General features: G+C 40.0%; 1 protein-coding gene across 1 annotated transcript; it reads left to right on the forward strand.

The window, feature by feature from the left end:
• Positions 1-246: 246 nt before the first annotated feature.
• LOC130216775 (uncharacterized) lies at positions 247-19,241 on the forward strand. The gene is made up of 6 exons (XM_056448641.1): positions 247-268; positions 3,560-4,135; positions 7,718-8,332; positions 13,689-14,582; positions 14,666-15,192; positions 17,089-19,241. Exons 1-6 carry the CDS (start codon positions 247-249, stop codon positions 19,105-19,107), a joined length of 4,653 nt encoding a protein of 1,550 aa, XP_056304616.1. The 3' UTR covers positions 19,108-19,241.
• Positions 19,242-23,208: the final 3,967 nt, after the last annotated feature.

Raw genomic sequence — 23,208 nt, forward strand, 5'->3', positions numbered from 1 at the left:
AAAACAAACAAATCTGTTCAGGACAGTTTAGTTAAGATTAAGAGTGTAATTTATTACTAATTCTCTTACTACAAATGTAAATTGTAGTTGTAACAAGACTTTTTTTAATGCTGTTAGCAATTGTGTAAATATGATGCTAAATTGCAACACGATTAGAGAACTTTTGAATCTTTTAGAGGAGGATGAACAGACAGAATTAAGATGAAAATGATCAGCTGAAGACGAAGGAAAGGACTAAATATTACGATGTACAGCAGAGAAAGCAGAGGTAAGAATTTAAAATTATTTTTGGATTCAAGAGTTCCCACCTAGATATGCTTGGTGTATAAAGCAGGTTTGGCATGCTGTCCCGGGAGAGAACCCTAAGCTCGGAGATATTTGAGCCCAGGGCTCCCGCCCGGTCGATAAGCATATCAGGAGATCCGAGATCAGGTAGGTCTCGAGAGCTCCCCTTTAGAAAAGGGAGGAAAAGGAGGAGATGGGGTGGAAGGGGGGATTCTTCCAACGAAGATTACTGATTACAGATGAGTGGCCAGACGTGCTCAATCATATCACGTGCTCCTCTCGAAATTAGTTTATGAAACTTCACTTCAAAAATTGGTGCCCCATATGGAAGTCACATAGATTGAAATATTTGAGTAACTCATAGATTTTCACGTATTTAAATATGTCAAAAACAAATTTAATTATTTGATTTTGGCCTCTTTTTTGACCCTTTTATTCCATTTCTGGTGTCCATGCATAGGTGTCAAATTTCATGTATAATGTTTTATAGGCTTAAATGTCATAAGATATACTGACACATATATGTTACACATGCAACATGAAGATGAAAGTTTTAGATAGGAATTTTATGCATTAGGAAAATATATATATTTAAATATAAATAACGTTTTTACATATATGTGAATATATTACACTTCTGTATGGTGCTATGAATGTTCCCCTTCAGAACGGGAACTTCTATGTTGTGTCCTTTAAACATTGGGAATCACTAGATGACCAATCACTCTGAAGAGTAAAGGATGATTTATAAATCTGTGTCGAGTGCACACGGATGGTCACCGTGGCTGATGCTGATCCTGACACATACCTCTCAAATAACGTAACTACATGTCATGATGATGCTGGTTCTCATCTCTGAATGAGCGAGTTTGAGATATTTCTACAGTAAGGTAGCATTAAAAACACCCACAAAGAAACTCAATACAGAGGAACATAAAAACTTGCTGCCAGCTGGCATTTTGGAGGTGTTATTGCAGAGTAAGACAAACAGAACACAGAAGTATAAATGCATGGCTACGCACAAGGCAATGATGGTGGGTCACGGTAATTACTCGAAGCAGAAGTATAAACCAACCTTAAGAAAGTACAGCTTCCACAGATGCCAGCGATCAGGCGAAGTATAAAGCCAGCAAGCCAGACTTTTTGCTTCAGAAATCTCACAAAGGAACTGAAGAGAATATCAGCCAAGCTGCAAGCAGCAACGGTTGAGCTGGGTCCTAATATAATCTAAAAGAGCAACACAGTCAAGCGATGCATCTTTTTTAAGATGTTGTTCCGACCACTCGTTTCTTGGTTTGGTGATTTCCCCTACCCAGATGATGGGCACAAGTACTGCATCACATGTGTGGGGGCTAGCATGTGGAGGCAGTGCTCGTGGACAGCTCATGCCCTCACTGCGAGGGCATGTCAGTTGCACAACTGAGTTCTTAAGACGGTGAACAGTCGAGCAGGCCTGAAGGTTACTTATCCGTGGCCTTTGGCACCACCTATGAGGCATGCCTATGCCCTAAACTGTCTATTTACTGAGTGGTGCACTTTTTGCCAAGAATACCCCTGGACATGCTAGATTAGTGCCGCTCACCATCTGACGAACTCTAGAAAGTTCCTCTGAGGCCCCTGATTCAGCAGATGAGCCAGGTGCTTAGCCCAGTATATTGTCCGGTATGCTCGCTCGGTCTAACTTCAGTTCCATTCAATAATTTATTTAATCTTTATTTCTATAGTGCTTTTATAATGTAGATTGTATCAAAACAGCTAAACATAGTTCTAGTAAATTGCAATTGAAACTGTGTCAGTCCAGTTTTCACAGTTGACGTTGAATTTATTTCAGTTCAGTGTAGATTAATTTTCACTGTTGAAAGTCCAAACACTGAAGAGCAAATCCATCGATGCGCAGCTCCACAAATCCCAAACCAAGCAAGCCAGTGGCAACAGTGGTGAGGAACAAACTTCACCAATTGATGAAAGTGAAAAAAAAAAACCTTGAGAGAATCCAGGCTCAGATGGACACGACCATTTCTCCTCTGGCCAAACTTTCTGTGCAGAGCTGCAGTCTAGACACCGGAGGCTGGAAAACGCTGGACATCCATTGTGGAGAACTGCACCGGTGGTAGATCAGCTTGGCCCACGGGATCAATGCAAAGACTCGTCTTTCACTGTGGTCCAACCATCTGGCCGACCCTAGAAAGTTCAGGTGAAGGAGCCAGGTGCTTGGCTCAGTATATTGTCCTGTATGCTCACTTGGTCTACCTGCATCCTGAGGATTGGTGCCAGCTATTTGTGATCCCCACTGGCGATCCCATATGGATCAGTCAGCCATGATGCAGTTCCCCCTTCTTCCCTACATGCTAACCAGCTTATCATATGCAGCGCTCCCTCTGGATAGGGCTAGCCTATATGCTTATATTGTCACCAGTTCTCCTTATTGGGTAGCAGGTGGCCTTGGCAGTGTCCTTCCACTATAGGACTGGCACGCTTTCCCAACTGTCGTATTTCTAAAATCCCTAGTCTACAGTTAGCTGTGAAAAAGAACTTGTTCGACTCCTTATATTTATTTATTCACACATTTTGCTAAGTAAGGGTCTGGGGACGTTGGAAGGCTGCACTTTTGGTGATGCTTGTGTACTCACAACATGCTTGGCAAACTTCTCACCAAGCGCATAACTGGTCTAGCTACCATGTGTCAAGGATAGAATGAAGGGGAACATTCTAGTTTATGTGTGCTTTTGAGATGACCTTTTGTGTATTTAACAGCTGGCATTCGATAAGCTATGATACGTATGTGACATTGTCCGTAAGTCGTCTTTCTGTGTGCCTACTTTGTGTCTGTGTGCTCATTAAATCATGCAGATGTTTTATTGTTTATGGAGACCAAGGCATGAGCTGTAAAAGTCCCACCCTCTTCATAAACAGCAACTCATTTGCATTTGAAAACAGTGCTTCTACTCAAATAAAGTGCATACTATTTAAATCTCATTTAGTGCACATAAGATTCAAGTCCACTAACATTCTGTTATGTTTTGTTTTTTTACAGTGGGGTGTAGTAGTCCATTTTTGGGTCGCCCTAACAGTATGTTCAATACATGATCTATTTCAAATGTTAAATGTTATATACAAAATGAATATTGTCAGTACTTAACAATTAATAATGGTAAGCCAATGCTATGATGTAAAGGATAAACAACAACACATTGTGTTTGAGTTCTGGTATTACAGAAGTATCATGTTACTACAGTGCTCTTTTCTTCCTTAGACTGTGTATTTTGTGTTTAAGTGAGTGATCTTAGGATCGTTCTTCTGGGGAAAAGTGTGTCAGAAAACAGCGAGGTGGGAAACTTCATCTTGGGCCGGTCTGCATTTGACAGTGAAGCTCCTCCTGGTGTTGTGGAGAGAGTCGGCGGAAGACTGAAGGACAGACATGTGACACTCATCAACAGTCCTCAGCTGCTCCACACAAACATCTCAGATGATCAGATCACACAGACAGTCAGAGAGTGTGTGAGTCTGTCTGATCCAGGACCTCATGTGGTGGTTCTGCTCCTCCAACATCAGCAGTGTTCAGCAGAAGATCAAGAGCGTGTGGAGAAGCTGCAGGACTCTTTCTCTGAGCGCCTTCTTCAACACACAATGGTGCTCAGCACACAAGAGTCCGCTGAACCCAATGAGATCCTGCAGAAGATCATCCAGAAGTGCTCAAACAGACACTTCAGTCTTCAGAGAAGCAGCTCTCCTGATGATCTTCTGCAGGCCTTCGAGGATATTGAGCAGAGCAATGATGGACGGCACCTGATTTGTGCTCAATATGAAGCTTCACAGTGTTTTACAGTGGATAAACAGACCACAAAAAGAGGTGAGTATGATGATGTCTGATGTTTTCTTGATATAGAAACTCTTTAATGATGTTAACTCTGATTTGACCTGCTGACAGGTTTTGGAAAATGGCAGACACATTCTTCAAATTAGAGGCAAATTGATGCTCGTTCTGATCTAGAATAGAATAAAATACCTTTTATTGTCACTGTAAACATATACAAAGTACATTATTTATTTGTGCAATGAGATTAAGGCCCCGTTTTCATTTTAAAATGCATAAGATTTGCTACGGTTACGCATTTTGTCCACACTACGCTGGAATTTTCGAGCCCCAAAAACTGAGACTTGAGAAATGCTGGAGAGGCATTTGTTTTAAGTGAAGTTTATTCATAAACTAATTTCGAGAGGATCACATGCTATTGATTGCTTGCAGCCGGTCCTGCATTATTCAATGATGATTCACCAATCAGACGATTTCTAAGCCACTATAAATACTCTAAGTTCCATATCACAGCCATCTTCATTTTGAAGAATTCGCCCTTTCACCCCTACTCCTCCTCCTCCTCCTTTACTAGAGGGGTGGTACGGTGGCCCAGTGGTTAGCACTGTTGCCTCACAGCAAGAACGTCACTGGTTTTAGTCCTTACCAAGCCAGCCAACGTTTTCCCCGGTTTCCTCCCACTGTCCAAAAATATCCAACTTAAGTCCAAATCTGCACCATAGACATGCTCCTAGTAGGTACTTAATATATTATATGATAAAGATCACATGACAGTGTGTGCAGTTTAGATTGCAAAGCAAAATGACTTGATATTGTATCGATATGTTTCTATAATTGGATTGTAATCATTATTGAAACAAACGCATACTGATACAAATAAATACATGTGGTCTAGGCCCTTCTCCCATACTGACAACACAACAGAGGTTTGGTTGCATAACAAATATTTTTCTATTTAAATGTACAGATGTTTGCCAGAGTTTATATTATTTATAAGTAAAAACGTGTGAGCAAACATTGTACCTTTTGTAATGTCCTCCTTTTTGTGAGGAAAATCTTTTCCCGTAGCCATGGCTTCCTCCCATGTCAGATAGTTTTCCAAAAATAGGTTGAGTAGGTTGTTGTATTTACTCTGATATGACTCCCAGTCATTTTTGATAGTCATGGCCATTTTATATTAATTTGTTACTTTTGGCAACAACTTAACCTGGTCGTCTGTCCACACAAAGACTTCTCTTGCTTTCTTTGCCATCACGTTCATCGTTTAACCAGTATTTGTTGTCTAGCAGTATCCAAATGCTTCCTGTTTATACTAGAATGCGCATGCCCAGAGTACGCGAATGGCTCAATTCAATTCACCTTTATTATTATAGCGCTTATACAATGTAGATTGTGTCAAAGCAGCTTCACATAAAAAGTCACAGTAAATAGGAACAGTGTAGTTCAGTTTGTAGTGTTTAAGTTCAGTTCAGTTTAGCTCAGTTCAGTGTGGTTTAATAATCACTACTGAGAGTCCAAACACTGAAGAGCAAATCCAACGATGCGCAGCTCTACAGATCCCGAGCCATGCAAGCCAGTGGCGACAGCGGATAGGGGAAAAAAAACTTCACTAATAGACGAAAGTGAAGAAAAAAAAACCTTGAGAGAAACCAGGCTCAGTTGGGCACGACCATTTTAATTTCTCCGCTGGCCAAACGTCTTGTGCAGAGCTGCAGTCTCAGCGGCGGAGGCTGGAAGCTGGCCTCAGCGAAGACTCGTCTGTCACTGGAGCGTCACAGGAAACAGTCTCATGTTCTCCACTCCTCCATGACCATCACAGCAGCTGCTCAGGATACGGCCTGGTCCAGGATATGGAAACCTTGGGATCATCTCGTCATTGGTCATGAATCGAATCAGTGACTCTGTATAGTCTGAGGGCCTCGGGAAGAGTATCCCCAGGTGGAAATGGAGAATAAAGAGAATAATTAGCGTAGCTGCTGTTCATAGTGTATATAAACAAGATGCATAACCTGTGTGGAAGCCCCCTAAGTGGTGCACTAAGTGTATGCTTTACTAAACAGATAGGTCTTTAATCTAGTTTTGAATTGGGAGAGTGTGTCTGAGCCTCGGACGTTATCAAGAAGGCTATTCCAGAGTTTAGGAGCTATAAATGAGAAGGCTCGACCTCCTTTACTCGACTTTGCTATTCTAGGTACTACCAGAAGCCCTGAGTTTTGAGATTTTAAAGAGCGAGTTGGATTGTAGCGAGACAAAAGGTTGGTTAGATAAACAGGAGCTTGATTATTTAAAGCTTTATATGTAAGAAGCAATATTTTAAATTCAATACGAAACTTAACAGGCAGCCAGTGTAAGGAGGATAAAATTGGGGTGATGTGATCAAATTTTCTAGACCTGGTAAGAACTCTGGCAGCTGCATTTTGTACTAACTGAAGTTTGTTAGTAGAGGATGCTGGGCAGCCAGGAAACAGAGCATTACAGTAGTCCAGCCTAGAAGTCATAAAAGCATGGACTAGCTTTTCTGCATCTGAGATGGATAGCATACTTCGGAACTTAGCAATATTTCTCAGATGAAAGTAAGCAGTTTTTGTGACATGGGATATATGATTTTTAAAAGTTAAATTGCTGTCTAATATGACACCCAGATCTTTTATAGTAGAGCTAACGCTAACTTTGTATCCCTGTAATTGTAGGTTTAGTTGTGGGATCTGCTGTGTACAGGATTTAGGCCCAATAAGTAATAATTCTGTTTTGTCTGAGTTTAAGAGAAGATAATTGAATGGTCACATGATATATGTTTCAGCAAGAATGTCACTGGTTCTAGTCCTTACTAAGCCAGTCGACGTTTCTGTGCAGAGTTTACACGTTCTCCCTGTGCTCACGTGGGTTTTCCCCGGGTTCCCCGGTTTCCTCCAATGGTCCAAAAACATACAACTTTAAGTTAACTGACTAATCCAAATTGGCACCATAGATATGCTCTTAGTAAGTAGTTATCTCTTAAAAGCAATCACTGTCTGTTCATTAGCTACCACAGCAGAGGAGTTCTCGAGATCTACCTGAGCTCAAACTCTCCTCTCGCCTTGCAAATGGGAGGGAGCCCCGGGCACGAGGATCTTATGAGCTCAGGGTTCTCTCCTAGGACAGCATGCCAAACAAGGTTTATGATCAATCATCAGCTAAGTGTGAACTCTTGACGTGAAACGCCAGTGTGGACAAGGTTGTGTGTTTTAAAACTAAACGTATTGGTGTAAAGAGGGCCTAAGTACATCTCACTACTCAGTGCAAACTTGTAAATATATTCTTACAATACAAATCAGGGTGGGGTTAGGGTTAGTGTAAGTTGACATGTACTTGCAAAGTTTCTTATAGTGCGTTAAATGTCTGTTGAAGGAGCAGTATTAGCAGATATTAAGCAGACAGTCTACTAATACTCACATGGACCATCAAAATGAAGTGTTGCCAACAGTTCTGAGGTAGAAAGAGAGATATATATTGTTTACTCCACCTCACTAAAAGAAAAGAATCTAAGAGAACCACAGATACCTCCAGATAATCGTGTAGTGAGAAAACAAAAAAAATCATGCAGTGTGACCCCTGTATAATCTTCTTTTTCTCTTTCAGACTGTGAGAAGTTGAATGTGGTGGTGTGCGGGAGCAACTGCTCCCTAAAATCTTCCATCACAGAGCTGATCCCACAGCACACAAACAGAAGATCAGAGAGTGTGAGCACAGACGTGGATCTTTATGGTTGTCAGATCAATGTGCTGGAGCTTCCAGCTTTGTTCAAGACTGAGCTCTCAGAAGAGGAAGTGATGCGTCAGACTCTCAGCTGTGTGTCTCTCTGTCAACCTGGCGTTCATGCTTTTCTCTTTATTATTCCCGATGCTCCACTGACTGATGAGGACAAAGCAGAAATGGAGGTGATTCAGAGGATTTTCAGCTCCAGAATCAACAAGTACCTCATAACCCTCATCATGCAGAATTCAGAGCTTCAGAAAGCCGAACTCAATGAAGAAACGCAGGCTGTCATTGAGAGTTTTGGAGGACGACATTATATCTTTGGTTCCACCACTCAGGTGTCCACATTGATGGAGAACATTGAGAAGATGCTGGAAGAAAACAGGAAAGGGGCTTACTCAACAGAGACATTTCTTGAGGCACAAATGAAAAAAAATTTCCACTATGAAGACATGAAGAGGAAACTTCATTCACTAGAGACAAATTTACTGTCCCAAGGTAATGACCAGAAAATCTGTCTGAGCTAAAAAAAATAAATAAAAAAAGTTACAATTCTAAATCCTGTTAGTGCAGGTATTCACATTTAATCATTTAGCAGACACTTCCACATCCAATTTAGCTTGCAAATAAGAACGATAGAACAAGTAATAAGATAACAAACAGCTGTTCATGAAGTTCAAAAAAATCTAAGTGTAATAAGTGTAATAGGAGGTGGAGTTCAACTCAATTCAATTCACCTTTATTTGTATAGCGCTTATACAATGTAGATTGTGTCAAAGCAGCTTCACATAAAAGGTCACAGTAAATAGGAACAGTCAGGGGCGTTGCTAGACCCAATTCATTGGGGCACGTGCCCCAGTAAAAATCTCCAGTGCCCCAGTAAATGCATTGAGATATGATTTACTTCATATGCAAGTGTATTTAATAAGAGTGGTAATTCCGAAATAAAGACGTTATTCTCTATGTGCAACCGAACCAACGCTGGTGAAAGCAATGTGTTTAACCAAAAAGCAAACTGAAGCATCTCCGCGTGTGCGCAGAGAACACGCGCGCCTCTGGCACGCGCTCATCTCGCACGCGCTGCTCTTCTTCTGAGAGTCCCGGTAGTAAACATGCGCGCCAAAAAAGCAGGCTAAACTGGTTGTTACGCGCCGCTCATGCGTTGTAAAACCAGCGTAACAGCCTTTTTTGTTTTGCAAGTGGACAAAACTAAAGTTTAAACAACGTGACGGTGATCTTACTAAGCATGCATCCTGATCGATTTTTTTGTATGAAGCAAAAAGGGGGGATGACAAGTCAGGGAGGTAAGACATAACAAACCTAATTATCTGCCATGTGTCAAGTCTACAACAGATAATTCTATAACACCTTTTTTTTTTTTTTTGTATTTTATTGAATTGTCTATAGAATTTAATTTAAACGAAATGAATATTTATGCAAAAGTAATTTCTTAAATGATCTTAGCATATCACTCCAGTTGTCTTAACATTGTTTTCCAGTTACATTTAAGATTATTTAGAAGAATAATTATAATAATATAATATATATAATATAAGAATACTATAGTAAGTATAATAATAAGAATACTTTTATTTATAATAAATATAATATACATATGTATGTATGTATGTGTGTGTGTATATATATATATATATATATGGGGTAAGGGGGTATGTGCCCCAGTAGAGCTTTATGTCTAGCAACGCCCCTGGGAACAGTGTAGTTCAGTTTGTAGTGTTTAAGTTCAGTTCAGTTGAGCTCAGTTCAGTGTGGTTTAATAATCACTACTGCGAGTCCAAATATTGAAGGGCAAATCCAACGATGCGCAGCTCTACAGATCCCGAACCATGCAAGCCAGTGGCGACAGCGGAGAGGGAAAAAAACCTTCACTAATGGCGGAAGTGAAGAAAAAAACCTTGAGAGAAACCAGGCTCAGTTGGGCACGACCATTTTAATTTCTCCGCTGGCCAAACGTCTTGTGCAGAGCTGCAGTCTCCGTGGCGGAGGCTGGAAGCTGGCCTCAGCGAAGACTCGTCTGTCCCTGGAACATCACAGGAATCAGTCTCATGCTATCCACTCCTCCATGACCACCACAGTAGCTGCTCAGGATACGGCCTGGTCCAGGATATGGAAACCTTGGGATCATCTCGTCGTTGGTCTTGGATCGAATCAGTGACTCTGGGAAGAGTATCCCCAGGTGGAAATGGAGAATAAAGAGAATAATTAGCGTAGCTGATGTTCACAGTGTATATCAACAAGATGCATAACCTGTGTGGAAGCCCCCTAAGGGGTGCACTAAGTGTACGCTTTACTGAACAGATAGGTCTTTAATCTAGTTTTGAATTGGGAGAGTGTGTCTGAGCCTCGGACGTTATCAGGAAGGCTATTCCAGAGTTTAGGAGCTAAAAATGAGAAGGCTCGACCTCCTTTACTCGACTTTGCTATTCTAGGTACTACCAGAAGCCCTAAGTTTTGAGACCTTAAAGAGCGAGTTGGATTGTAGCGAGACAGAAGATTGGTTAGATAAACAGGAGCTAGATTATTTAAAGCTTTGTAGGTAAGAAGCAATATTTTAAATTCAATACGAAACTTAACAGGCAGCCAGTGTAAGGAGGATAAAATTGGGGTGATGTGATCAAATTTTCTAGACCGGGTTAGAACTCTGGCAGCTGCATTTTGTACTAATTGAAGTTTGTTAATAGAGGATGCTGGGCAGCCAGCAAACAGAGCATTACGGTAGTCCAGCCTAGAAGTCATAAAAGCATGGACTAGCTTTTCTGCATCTGAGATGGATAGCATACTTCGTAACTTAGCGATATTTCTCAGATGAAAGAAAGCAGTTTTTGTGACATGGGATATATGATTTTTAAAAGTTAAATTACTGTCTAATATGACACTCAGATCTTTTATAGTAGAGCTAACGCTAACTTTGTATCCCTCTAGTTGTAGGTCGAGTTGTGAGATCTGCTGTGTACAGGATTTACATACATATACATAGCAAGTCAAATACTGAAAATGTGAATGCACCTTTGTGAGGAATATCTGTGAGGAAACTTTAGTAGAATATCTTTGAAATAAGAAAGGCAGAGACTTGGTTGAATATCACTTGTGTGACATACAATAGTGACATGCCATAGTTTTCTTAAATACTGCTGGAACCAAAATGAAGAGACGTGTTAATTGTGTGAGTAAGGGCTGGAACTACTGAATGAGAAATTGCTTAAAGGAGTTGATATGGAATTGGATCAAGTGGTAGAAGAGTGACTGGATGGGTTTTGAGAATTATGCCTCTTAAAAAGTAGAAAAGAATGTGAGTGTATGAATGCTGGTAATACTGGTTTTTCTGTGGAGGTGTAGAACAACTGTGAAGGAAAGATGGCAAATCTAGGGGAGGACAGAGGACCAGAGTGGAGATGATGAAGGGTAGATTGAAACAGGACAGGCAGAAAAGAGGACTAAGGGGGAGCCAGAAAGAAGACTGAAGAATGAGGAAATGGACCTTGATGGCAGCTTGATAGGAAGATAGGAGCCAGGGTGGAGAAGTGGCTGACAGCATCTGTATGCCAAACAATATAGGTGCAGTTGTTGCACTATGCAGAACCAAAGAACTGATGAGATAGGGTGATTCTGATGCCTTGAAAGCCAAGGCAGGACTCAAGGCTCAGCTGACCAAGATGCAGCGAAGAGGAGAGGGGTAGATGCTTCAAATCAGACATCTTAATTCTGGATCAGCCTTCCTAGCACTGTTCGGCTAGTCGCCCCAGTGACCTACTAGGACCTGCATCCAACAATGGATGCTCATTGTTTTCAAGTCTCCAACGTCCAGACTGCAGTTCTGCCTTTACAGTTTGGTCTGAGTTCTGTTGAGTTTAATTCTAATTCAATTGGTGGAGTTTTGGTTCCTTGTCACTGTTGCCTTTGGCTTGCTTGGTTGGGGCCGGTGAAGCTACTCTTTAGTGAAACTATCTTCAATAGTGACAATTGCATTACACTGATATGCGTTAAACTGCACTGAACAATGCCATTGATACTAAACTGAACTGAAGCAGTTTTAATTTGTTAGAACTACACCAGCATTCTACCACTACTCTCCTGTCTGCTTGACTTACTGGGCTAACTTGCAGGCATGGAAGAAACCATGGGAATTCTCCTCATTATCACAGTCCATTTTCTTAAAAAAAATTCCCAGAGACCATATTAAGCTCACCCTAATCAGGGCTTTCCAATGTCAGATTTTAGCTCCAACTTGCCTCAACACACCTGCAAGGATGTTTTTTAGAAAGCCTAGTAAAAGCTTATTTAGCTAACCCAGGTGTGTCTGAAGGGGGTTGAAACTAAACTCTCCAGGACACTGGACCTCCTGGAGCAAGTTTGGACATCCCTACCCTAAGTGGTGGGGATGTGGATGGGGCTCCAATATTTATTTGTAATGTGTATCTATATAGCGCATTAGTGGGGGTGGGGGGTGAGGTCTCTCCACACCCCCATCATTGTGCAGCATCCTCTTGGATGATGTGATAACTGCTACAGGACCACTGCGCCAGTGCACTCACCACACACTATATATTGATGGAGAGGAGAGATTGTGATAGAGCCAATTAGGTAGATGGGGAGGCTATGATGGGTAAGGGCCGATAGTGAGAATTTGGCCAGGACACCGTGGTTACACCCCTACTCTTTATGAGAAGTTCCATTGGATTTTTAATGACCATAGAGAGTCAGGACCTCGGTTTAACATCTCATCTAAAAGACAGCACTCATTGACAGTTTAGTTTCCCTGTCACTTTACTGGGGCATTAGGACTCACACAGACCGCAGGTTGAGCGCCCCCTCCTGGCCTCACTAACACCACTTCCAACAGCAACCTAGTTTTCCCATGTGGTCTCCCATCCAGCTACTGCTTTTATCCCTTTGTGATCATCAATGGTGGTCCACGTACCTGGTCAGATGATCAATTATGTTCTCCTTAAGGCCAATGATTCTCTCTGTTGCTTTAGTTGATGTGGCTCTTTCACAAAGGAGGAAAGACTTTCCAGAGTACCACCCAGAATGGTTGCCCTCTGCAGGCTTGCACAGTAGAATTCAGAGTACATGGTCTAGGTCAGGTATGGGCAAACTCTCCTTGCAGAGTTTTGCTCCAATACTAATCAAACACCTGCACATGCAAATCATTGTCTTCAAGATCTGTAGAAAGCTATAGGCAGGTGTGTTTGATTAGGGTTGTATCTAGATTCTGCAGGACACCAGCCCACAAGGTCCAAGTTTGCAGATTGCTGGTCCAGGTAGTTGTTTAACTTACAGGAAAAGTCTTCTTTGGCCTTGAAGGGATGTGAATGTGAGGTTAGATAAAAACATTTGTATAAATAAATTTAAGGACTGGAATGGTACTGGGATAAGATGAATAAGCACAATGTGGAAGGAATAGGAGAATATACTTTATATACAAGTGAAACAGATAAACTTAAATAAAGGTGGGTAACAAAACAAACATACCAGAGCTGGGGTGTCCAAACCCGCTCCTGGAGGGCCGCTGTCCTGCTGAGTTTAGCTCCAACTTGCTTCAACACACCTGCTGGAAGTTTCCAGTATATTGAGTAAGAGCTTGATTAGCTGCTTCAAGTGTGTTTGATTAGGGTTGGAGCTAAACTCTCCAGGACACTGGCCCTCCAGGACAGAGTTTGGACACCCCTGTACTAGAGATTATTTAAACATAGCGATCAGGCACAAAACTATATTTAGCTTTATTAAATACACCTCTGGAGCAATGAGGATAAAAATATTTGATATTCATTTTAAAATATCTTGGGCTTTAAACTCCCATCTACCCAAGTGTAAACCTATATTTCTTTTACAGGTTCAATGGAGACTGAAAATGAACTGAGGATTGTCCTGTTGGGAAAAAGTGGAGTTGGTAAAAGTGCAACTGGAAACACCATCTTAGAAAAAAATGTGTTTACAGCTGAAACATCTCAAGAGTCTGTTACTAAAGAGAGTCAAAGTGAAACTCAAGAAATTAATGGCCGACACATTACTGTAATTGATACTCCAGGACTGTTTGATACTGAACTCACTAATGAAGAAATCCAGAAAGAAATCAGCAACTGCATCTCCATGATTCTTCCTGGACCACACGTGTTCCTCATTGTGCTCAATTTAGGACAGAGATTCACTCAAGAAGAGGCTAAATCAGTGGAGATCATCCAAGAGACATTTGGGGAAAACTCTTTAATGTACACCATGGTGCTCTTCACCAGAGGAGATTATTTAAGAAACAAAACTATAAATCAGTGTTTGGGGAAACCTGGATCTCCTCTAATGAAGCTGATTGAAGCTTGTGGAAACAGATTCCATGTGTTCAACAATAATCAGACTGAAGACCGAACCCAAGTGTCTGATCTACTGGAGAAGATAGACAAAATGTTGAAGACAAACGGAGGAAGTTTCTACTCTTGTAAGATGTTCAGGGAAATAGAGAGAAAAAAGCAAGAACAACAGATGAAGATCCTGATGGACAGAATTGAGCAACTGAACAGGGAAAAGGTACAACTGATGAAGGAACAAGACGAAGAGAAACACAGAATGGAGACGATGATGGGTGTAGTGGAGAAACTAAATAGAGAAAAAGAAGAACTGATAAAGAAACACGAAGAAGAGATAACAAGAGAACGAGAGATGTTTACAATTGAAATTAAACAAATTAAGCAAGAAAAGCGGGAACTTTGGATTAACAATGAGACAGAAACAGAAAGTCAGATGGACAGAATAGAAAAAGAGAGGAAGAAAGAGATGAAGAATATGAAGAACAATATAAAATACAAACAAATGAGGAAGAAGATAAGGTTCACGAGGAGAAGATAGAAGAGGAGCTGGATGAAGATGAAATTGTGAGTAAAGAAGAAGAGGATGAGATGCTCAGAGAAATGGAACAGATTTGGGAGGAGTTTAAAAAAAATACATATAAAAGAAAAAGGACAAGAAAACAAGGGAGTTTAAAAGATGGACTGGAGGTGCTGGATGAGATGTGGAAAGAGGATTTAGAGAAAGAAAAAAATATTCAGGAGAAAGACAAAGAAGAACTGGAGAAACTGAAACTAGAAGAAAAGCAAAAACAGGCTGATGTTGAACTGTATCAGACTCTCAGGATTAAAATTAAAGAACGAGAAAGAATAGAAAGAGAGAGACAAGAACAACCAGAGGATTCAGATAAACTGAAAGAAGGAATAAAGACTTTAGAAGAGAAACTGAATCTCCTTGATCATGACGATGAGCTGAAGAGAAGACAAGTGGAGTTGAGAGAGGACTATGACAAAGAGAAAAAGATGAAGAAAATCTATAATAAAACCAATGATTCACTACAGGTGAGGGTTTATGTTTTTTGTCTTTCATTAGTAGTAGAATCTTCCCACCAAGCAGTTTTGTTTTTAAAAGTCCTCTAATAGACATATAAATCACAAACGATTGTCATGTACATTTACCAATTAAACCGGCTCTGTAATCAGCTGTAAATCTTCAGGCTTTCATAAAAATACTGCTAATGTTACACCTGGAATCATGTAAAACAACACATGTGACATGTTTTTACTTAAAACTCACTTCACAACTTCAGTCGATTAAAATAAATCTTTCTTAGTACACAATGTAGCTGTAGCAAAGTCAATCTTTAAATAGGTCCAAGCTTTTAATTATTCATATGGTTTTTCGAAATTTTGAGTGAGATGAGAATGACTCTATTTAATTCAAAAGTTTCCACTTAGATATGCTTAGCGTTAATAGCAGGTTTGGCATGCTGTCCCGGGAGCGAAGCCTGAGCCTGGAGATACTTGAGCCCAAGGCTCCCGCCCGGTCAATAAGCAAAAAAGGAAGGAGAAGGAGAAAAAAGAAGAAAAGGAGGAGATGGGGTGGAAGGGGGATTCTTCCAACACGAATATAGGGCAGTAGAGAGAAAACGATCCATTTATTGTAAGCTTGGATCACTCTGATTGGATTGCTACTGATTACAGAGGAGCAGCCAGTCATGTTCTCGAAATTAGTTTATGAAACATCGCTTCGATGATCTAAGCCAGGGGTGCCCAAACTTGGTCCTGGAGGATCAGTGTCCTGCAGAGTTTAACTCCAACTTCCTTAAACACACCAGCTTGGAAGTTTCTAGTATACCTAGAAAGGGCTTGATTAGCAGGTTCAGTTGTTGCTACTTGAGGTTGGAACTAAACTCTGCAAGACATTGACCCTCCAGGACTAATTTTTTGCACCCCTAATCTAAGCTGTTAAACTGTTTAACTCTAGGGAACATTTGATTTCAGGACACAAATGAAGATATTTTGGATTAAATCTGAGAGTGCCTTCATTCTCAACGGCCCAGAGATGAACCAAAAACATTGTAAAAACAGTCAATGTGACTCAACTGTAAACATACAAAGCTCCAAGGACACTTTTGTGTAGAAGAAACCTGCAGAAACTACTTTTTTGCCAATGTCTTGTTGCTCAAGTCACGTCAGGGTGAGCATTTAGTAAGGCCAATGTTAAGTATTGCCATTGGAGCAATTGATTAGCACCAATAATAGTCCTGGAGGGCTAGTGACCCTGCAGAATTTATCTCCAACTTGCCTCAACACATCTGCCTGGAAGTTTCAAGTATACCTAATAAGACTTTGATTAGGAATTGTAATTGATTAGGGTTGAAGCTAAACTCTGCAGGACACCGGCCCTCCAGGAACAGGTTTGGTGACCCCTGCATTATAGCAATGGTCTCAAACTCAATTACTGGAGGCCAGAGCTCTGCAGAGGTTAGCTTCAACTAGCTTCACTCACACCTGCTTAACAGTTTCTAGTACTCTTTGACACCTAGATTAGTTGGATCAGGTGTGTTTAATTAGGGTTACGATAAATTTTTGTAGAGCTGCGTCCTCCTAGGGATCAAGTTTAAGACTTATGCATTAGAGTCGTCATCTCAACACACAAGCATCATATTGTCTGTAGTAAATGCACACTCTGACCTGACGTAGGTGACACTGGCCAAGAAATGAACATTTGAGGTCACATAGACTGCTTTGACAATGTTTTGGTTCATATTCTCGAGAAAAATTATTGTGGTCATTTCTGTGTATAGAGGATGAGGCAGAATTTGTGTTTGAATATGAATGGTCTCGAAGGATTGGAACAAAACAAGTATGAGTTATTAATGACAGAATCTTCCTGTTTAGGTGACCTAACCTTTGATTATACAGAATAACTTATGTTTATTTCAATCCCAATAGGTTGCCGCCTACAGAAAACTGATTTCACAATACAGCAAGTGGTCCTGGAGTCTTTACAGAGCCATGATGGAAATAGAGAATAAGCTGTATAACCACATAGACAATGAAGTGATCCACGTGGTTGAAGAAACTGATCTGCAAAGAGAACTAAAGACGAGTGAAGAAGTGGAAAAATTAATGTCTGACTTTTTTGAGAAAGACAAGGATAAATATATACTGAATCAGTGGAAAACACTGTTTGAAACTAAAATCAAAGAGCATCTGGAAAATACAGTGAAAGAGTCAAAGCAGAAATTAAATAAGATTGTTCAACAGCGAGACCTGAGGAAAAAGAGTGATGCTGAAAGGAAACAACACGAAAACACGCTCTACGAAAAGAGCAAAGAACTCACTTTGGAATTCAAAGACAAAGCAAATGATGAAAAAACACTAAAGAAGGAGTTTAATTTGTTTTGGGAAAAGAGCGTGAAGGTGATCATCAAAGAGAGTCCTTCAATCAAAGAGATCGACTTAATGAAGGATGCGAAAAAGATCCTCAGTGACATCTATGACATTCCTACTGTAAGGAAGGATAAGGATATTTTCTCGGTGCAGATTTTTGCAGATTATGTAAAGACAAACAAATCTAGTTTTGCTGACGAAATCCAAATCCGATCATTTGTCTCAGATGTTGTCCAGCAGACAGATAAAATGATCAAGTCCCTTAACTTGTCAAAGATGGGCTACAGCATCAGCTACATTCAACAAGTCATAGATTACATCAACAAAAGAGTAACAGAACATCAAGAATTGATGAAATATAAACTAAAGAGTGAATTCTTCAGGGATTCGGTTCTCTCCATCTGTAAAAGAGCAAACAAGATGATCACTGACCAACACAGACTGTTCAGAGAAGCCAATGACCCTGCAAAATATTTGAAGAAGAAGAAAGAAGAATACTATAGCGTTTTCAGTAATTACTGCCATGGAACAAAATCATCTGCTCTATTTGGTCAGATCATCTGTCAGAAACTGAAGGAGCCCATTGAGCAGAGTGTCTACAAGAAAACCGCCAGAGATCTGACAGATGAAATAAGATTAAACTGTGAATCACTGAATGGAAACAGATCAAATCTGGAGAAACACATCCTGAAGACACTGGCAGAAGAGGAGGACTTTGACAAATACTTGGTCTGCATTCATAATCCCAGAGATTACTTCATGAGTTTCATCAGAGATGAAGTCAGTCGGTACATCACTGATAAGTTCAAAGTCAGTATTTTACCCAAGATGAAGGAGAACATTGACCTCCTCAAACAGAAGATCATAAAAGCAGCACATGAATCTACTGTACATGTTCAAGTCAACAGTGGAGATGTCGAATTGTGGTTGGAAAACTTCATACAGCAGCTTTCAGATCAGTTGATCTTCTCTGAAAGAGATCTCAGTGGAGTAAACCATAAGGATGTCAATAACTTATATCTAGTTGAAGATGTGATAAGACAACAACTTACTCATATTATATATGGAATCAGCAGTGAATTCAACACAGAGACGTTCCCGTCTAATCTGGACTACAGGTTCAGGCCAGATGAGCTACTGATTGATCACTTCTGTCAATGTTGTTGGGTTCAGTGTCCGTTCTGTGGAGTATTCTGCACAAACACCATAGACAACCATGCTGGAGATCACAGCGCAGAGTTCCACAGAGTGAGAGGGATTAATGGAGCAAACTACTATTTGACACAGAATCTCTGTGCTGATATTTGCACTAACTTGGTGGCAAGTGATCAGTGTTTTTATAAACCAGAAGTATGGTTTAAATACAGAGAATATAGACAAGCAGGGGGAGTTTATGAAGACTGGAGCATCACTCCTGATCTCTCTGAACTGCCCCACTGGAAGTGGTTTGTGTGCAAATTCAAGAAACAACTGGAAAAATACTACAATAAGACATTTGAGGAGAGTGGTAAGATTCCAGACGAATGGAGAAAATACTCAAAGCAAGAAGCTCTATTGAGTTTAAACGAGTGCTTCTAAAGTATCCACTAGTACAAACAAGTCACTAAAATAAAGAGTATGTTAACCCTCTGGGGTCTGAGGGGATTTTGGGCCCCTTAAGGTGTTTTGACATGCCGTGACATTTGTGCTTATTTAATCCAATAGAAAAGATACACCCTCCCCTACTGAAAAAAACAGCTTAAACCAGCTTAGGCTGGTTGGCTGGTTTTAGCTGGTCAACCAGCCTGGTTTTAGAGGGGTTTTGGCCATTTTCAGGCTGGTTTCCAGCCATTTCCAGCCTGGTCTTAACTGGTCAGGCTGGAAAATGACCAGCTAAAACCATCTTGACCAGCCTTGCCAGGTTGGGAGCCCAGCCAATCCAGCTTTGTCCTGCTTAAACCAGGCTGGTCAAGCTGGTTTTAACTGGACGTAGCTGCTCATTTTCCAGCCTGACCAGCCAAGGCCAGGCGGGAAAAGGCTGGAAACCAGCCTGGAAATGGTCAAAACCCCTCTAAAACCAGGCTGGTCAACAAGCTAAAACCAGCCAACCAGCCTAGGCTGGTTTAAGCTGGATTTTTCTGCAGGGTCCTAAGTCAATTGCTAGAAACTGATATGAGTGATTTGATTGCACAAGGTTTGCAAAAGACAGCGTGGAGAAGGTGAAAGAAGAAAAACTGGATCTTCCCAGTACGGGAAGGTCTCTAAAATAAAACAGTTGACAAATTTACTCAAATAACATGAAAAATGTGTAGGCAATAAGAAAGCTGATAAAAATAAATTTGATATATTCTGAAATTTGTCAAGACATGACCTCACTGTCACTGGAATATGTGGCTTTCTGTTGAATGCAGCTGTTTAGAAGTGTTAAGATGCTTTGCATAGTTTTGAAATGCAGAGCATAGGTGAAAAACAGGCTGTGTGTTTGGTAAGTGAATCACTGGAGGTGGGGAACGAGGGGCCCAATGCACCTTTTATAGTCCGCATATAAGGTGGATCGGTGGAATTTTTACAAAAACAAGCTTGACTGCTTTTCTCTCCTATGTTAACTGCAAACACTGTAAGAAGCCAAACATGTGTGTAGCTGGCCGAGGTTGCTGAATAGCTGACTACACTCTGAATTGAAAGGTGAGAACAAATTATTTTAATGTTAATTGAACATTTTTGGATTCTGGGGATGGATGTCCTTCTTTATTTAGATTGTCCTCAGTGTTTAGGTTGAAGATGAGTTTTGATTTCTAAGCATCTCAGTTTTTACTTAAACACAAGTTGCCTTTTTGAAAAATTCAGGTCATTGTTAATGCGTTACGTGATCTTTCCATTACAAGGACTGAACATTTATTACTTTATTCAATGATACAACTTCATTGGACCAATTGTCTAACTAAAGCAAACACTGATTACCACAATGGTCACTTCAAATGAAGTTCTAATAAAAGTCTAATTAAACATGTGTTTGTCTTGTATTTCTGAATATCTGTATGTTGCTTTGTTGTTGTTTTTTTCTCTCTTTTTTCATGATTGTGAAGTTGGATGTTTGTTCTTTTTCACTGAGTTTTATGAGTTGAAGTTCAGAGGTGCATTTCAGAAAATCATCGTCAGCCAACTAAGGTCGCACAATCCGTCTTTTGGTTGATTTGGCATTTCCCAAATCCATCGTTCCAATGAACATTCGCAAACTGCGTCGCAAACTTGTACGCTTGCAACTACACCTCTAGAGATGTAGTTAGAAACATAGTTCCAGCTGTGTTCTATTCCTAGTTATCCCCCCTATGCCCTATTCCTTTAGAACATACTAACATTTAAACTTGGAATTATTAAAAAAAGCATTAAGGTCATCTCTCTTAGGTGTAATTTGCTTTCAAAGTATTTTACAGTTCAGTTTTAGCGATCTTCATGTTTACAATTGCACTCCCTTCGAAGTGCACTTTGAAAACATTCATGTCATTTTGAACACAGCCGTGGCTCATGATGAAAGCTATCGGTGACCTATTATTTAAAATGTTACGTCTCCAAAGCTTGTGAAAGCAAAAAACATAGCTTACGTTTATGCTTTTAATTTGTAGTCAGTAGTTTTAAAGAAATGTATCTGTATATGACATGGGCCTGCTGGTTAGAACAGTTCTGCAGTGGTTTGCATGTGTCAAATTGTAAAAGTAAACTTTTCTAAAAAAAAATAAATAAATAAACCATAGGTCCCACTTTATATTAAGTGTTCTTAACTACTATGTACTTGCATAAAAAAAAACGAATACAATGTACTTACTGTGTTCATAATGTATTTGAGAACACTTGTGGTGCTCTTGAGTGGGTATAAGGGTTGGGTTTTGGACAGGTTTGGTGGTATGGGTTTAAGGGTGGGTTAAGGTGTAAGGGATGGTCAACAGTGTATTTAGAGAAGTTAACTACAGATGTAATTACATACATGTAATTAATCAAGCATAAGTACACAGTAAATACATGTATTTACGCAATAAGTACATTGTAATGAATTATTAATTTCTGTGTAGGTACATAGTAGTTATAGACACTTAATATAAAGTGGGACCAAACCATATCCTACTTAATAATACTCATCATCATCATCATCATCATCATTAATATTAATATTAAAGTAGGATTTTTTTAAATTTCCTAATAAATACTAAATTTAATTTCTTAATAAATAGCCTCATTGTTTATTTATTTATAGGATTTATATACGATATTAGAATATGTGTTAGCTTTTGTAAGTGATTTTATGTTTTAGAATAGACTGTAATGTTCTCAATAATATTCGTAAAGGAAACACAGGCCCTATATGTGCCATTTACTTATATTTCAGTTAATATAGAAAGCGAGTGCATGTTTTTACCAAAACTAATATTGGATTTTATTTTTAATGTGTGTGCGTGTAAATCAGTATAATTTGCGCAAAGAAATGATGGGGTTCTTCTCTAAAGAAGTAGTTACTTCACCCCGTTTAGAGCATCATTATGGGCGTTTTACATTATAACTAACGTGGGTCAAATAATGGATCTGTGACAGAGAAACTACGAGTTTTAAGGAAACACTGGTCATCGTTCTTTTCCCAAATGATGCATCGTACTATGATAGTTCATCAGCGAGTTACATCGTTGTTTGGAAAACGCACCCCAGATCCTGCACTCCTATCTAGTTCAGGTGCTGTACGTTTTATGTTCACTGTCTTATACACTCCTAAACAAAATCAAGACTGGGGAAAAATATTAGTAATCATAAAAAAGTATTCACAATTTTCCATTGGTGGATCATAGGTAGTTAATGGTGCTTCAAAATACCAAAAGGAAGAGAAATGAAGAACAATAATTGAAAGCTGAATTTAAACCTAAACACATGCTGTTCATTAGCTGAGTAAACATTTGGTGATCATCAGCCATGTGGCGTGAATAGATTCTCTCCAGTGTGGATCCTCATGTGCATCTTGAGGGTCTTTTCGTGTGACAGACTCTTTCCACACTGAGCGCAGGTGAAACATTTTTTGTCTTTTCTCTTTAGCAGTTTAGTTGTTTCTGTTGTTTTCAGATGATGATGTGTCTCCTCCATCTGACCTGAAATTAAAATAAGAAGACTGCATCAAGTACACAACAACTACATGATACCATGATCACTTTGGTGCACTTTTTCAAAATCTGGCTCCATCAGCAAGGTATACTCAAGTTGTGATTATTACATTTGAAACACTTGATGTATAATATCCAAAAAATAAATAATTACTCTAGATCAGGGGTCACCAATCTCGTTCCTGGAGGTCCGGTGCCCTGCAGGATTTAGCTCCAACTTGCCTCAACACACCTGCCTGGATGTTTCAAGTGTACCTAGTAAAGCTACGGTCACACTGGGCTTTGTGCGGCGAAATTCTGTTGTACGGCGCTGCGAAATTGAACATTTTGATTATTGATTAATTGATTAAACAAGATGATTAGACATTTAAAAAGCAAGCGATTGCTCAATATTTTAAATTTCTGTCCAGAGAGGTCCTGTTTTAATCCTCAATTGGTCACACGCAGTCAAGTGATGCGATTTCGCAGGTCAGAGTTCACCAAGCTTGAACTTTGCACCGCAGCAACTTGCGAAACTTGACGCATGACCTTGCGTTTCCGGTCTAACGCATTCGCGTGCGTA

Source organism: Danio aesculapii, chromosome 3 (assembly GCF_903798145.1).
Source record: "Danio aesculapii chromosome 3, fDanAes4.1, whole genome shotgun sequence".
NCBI lineage: Eukaryota > Metazoa > Chordata > Actinopteri > Cypriniformes > Danionidae > Danio > Danio aesculapii.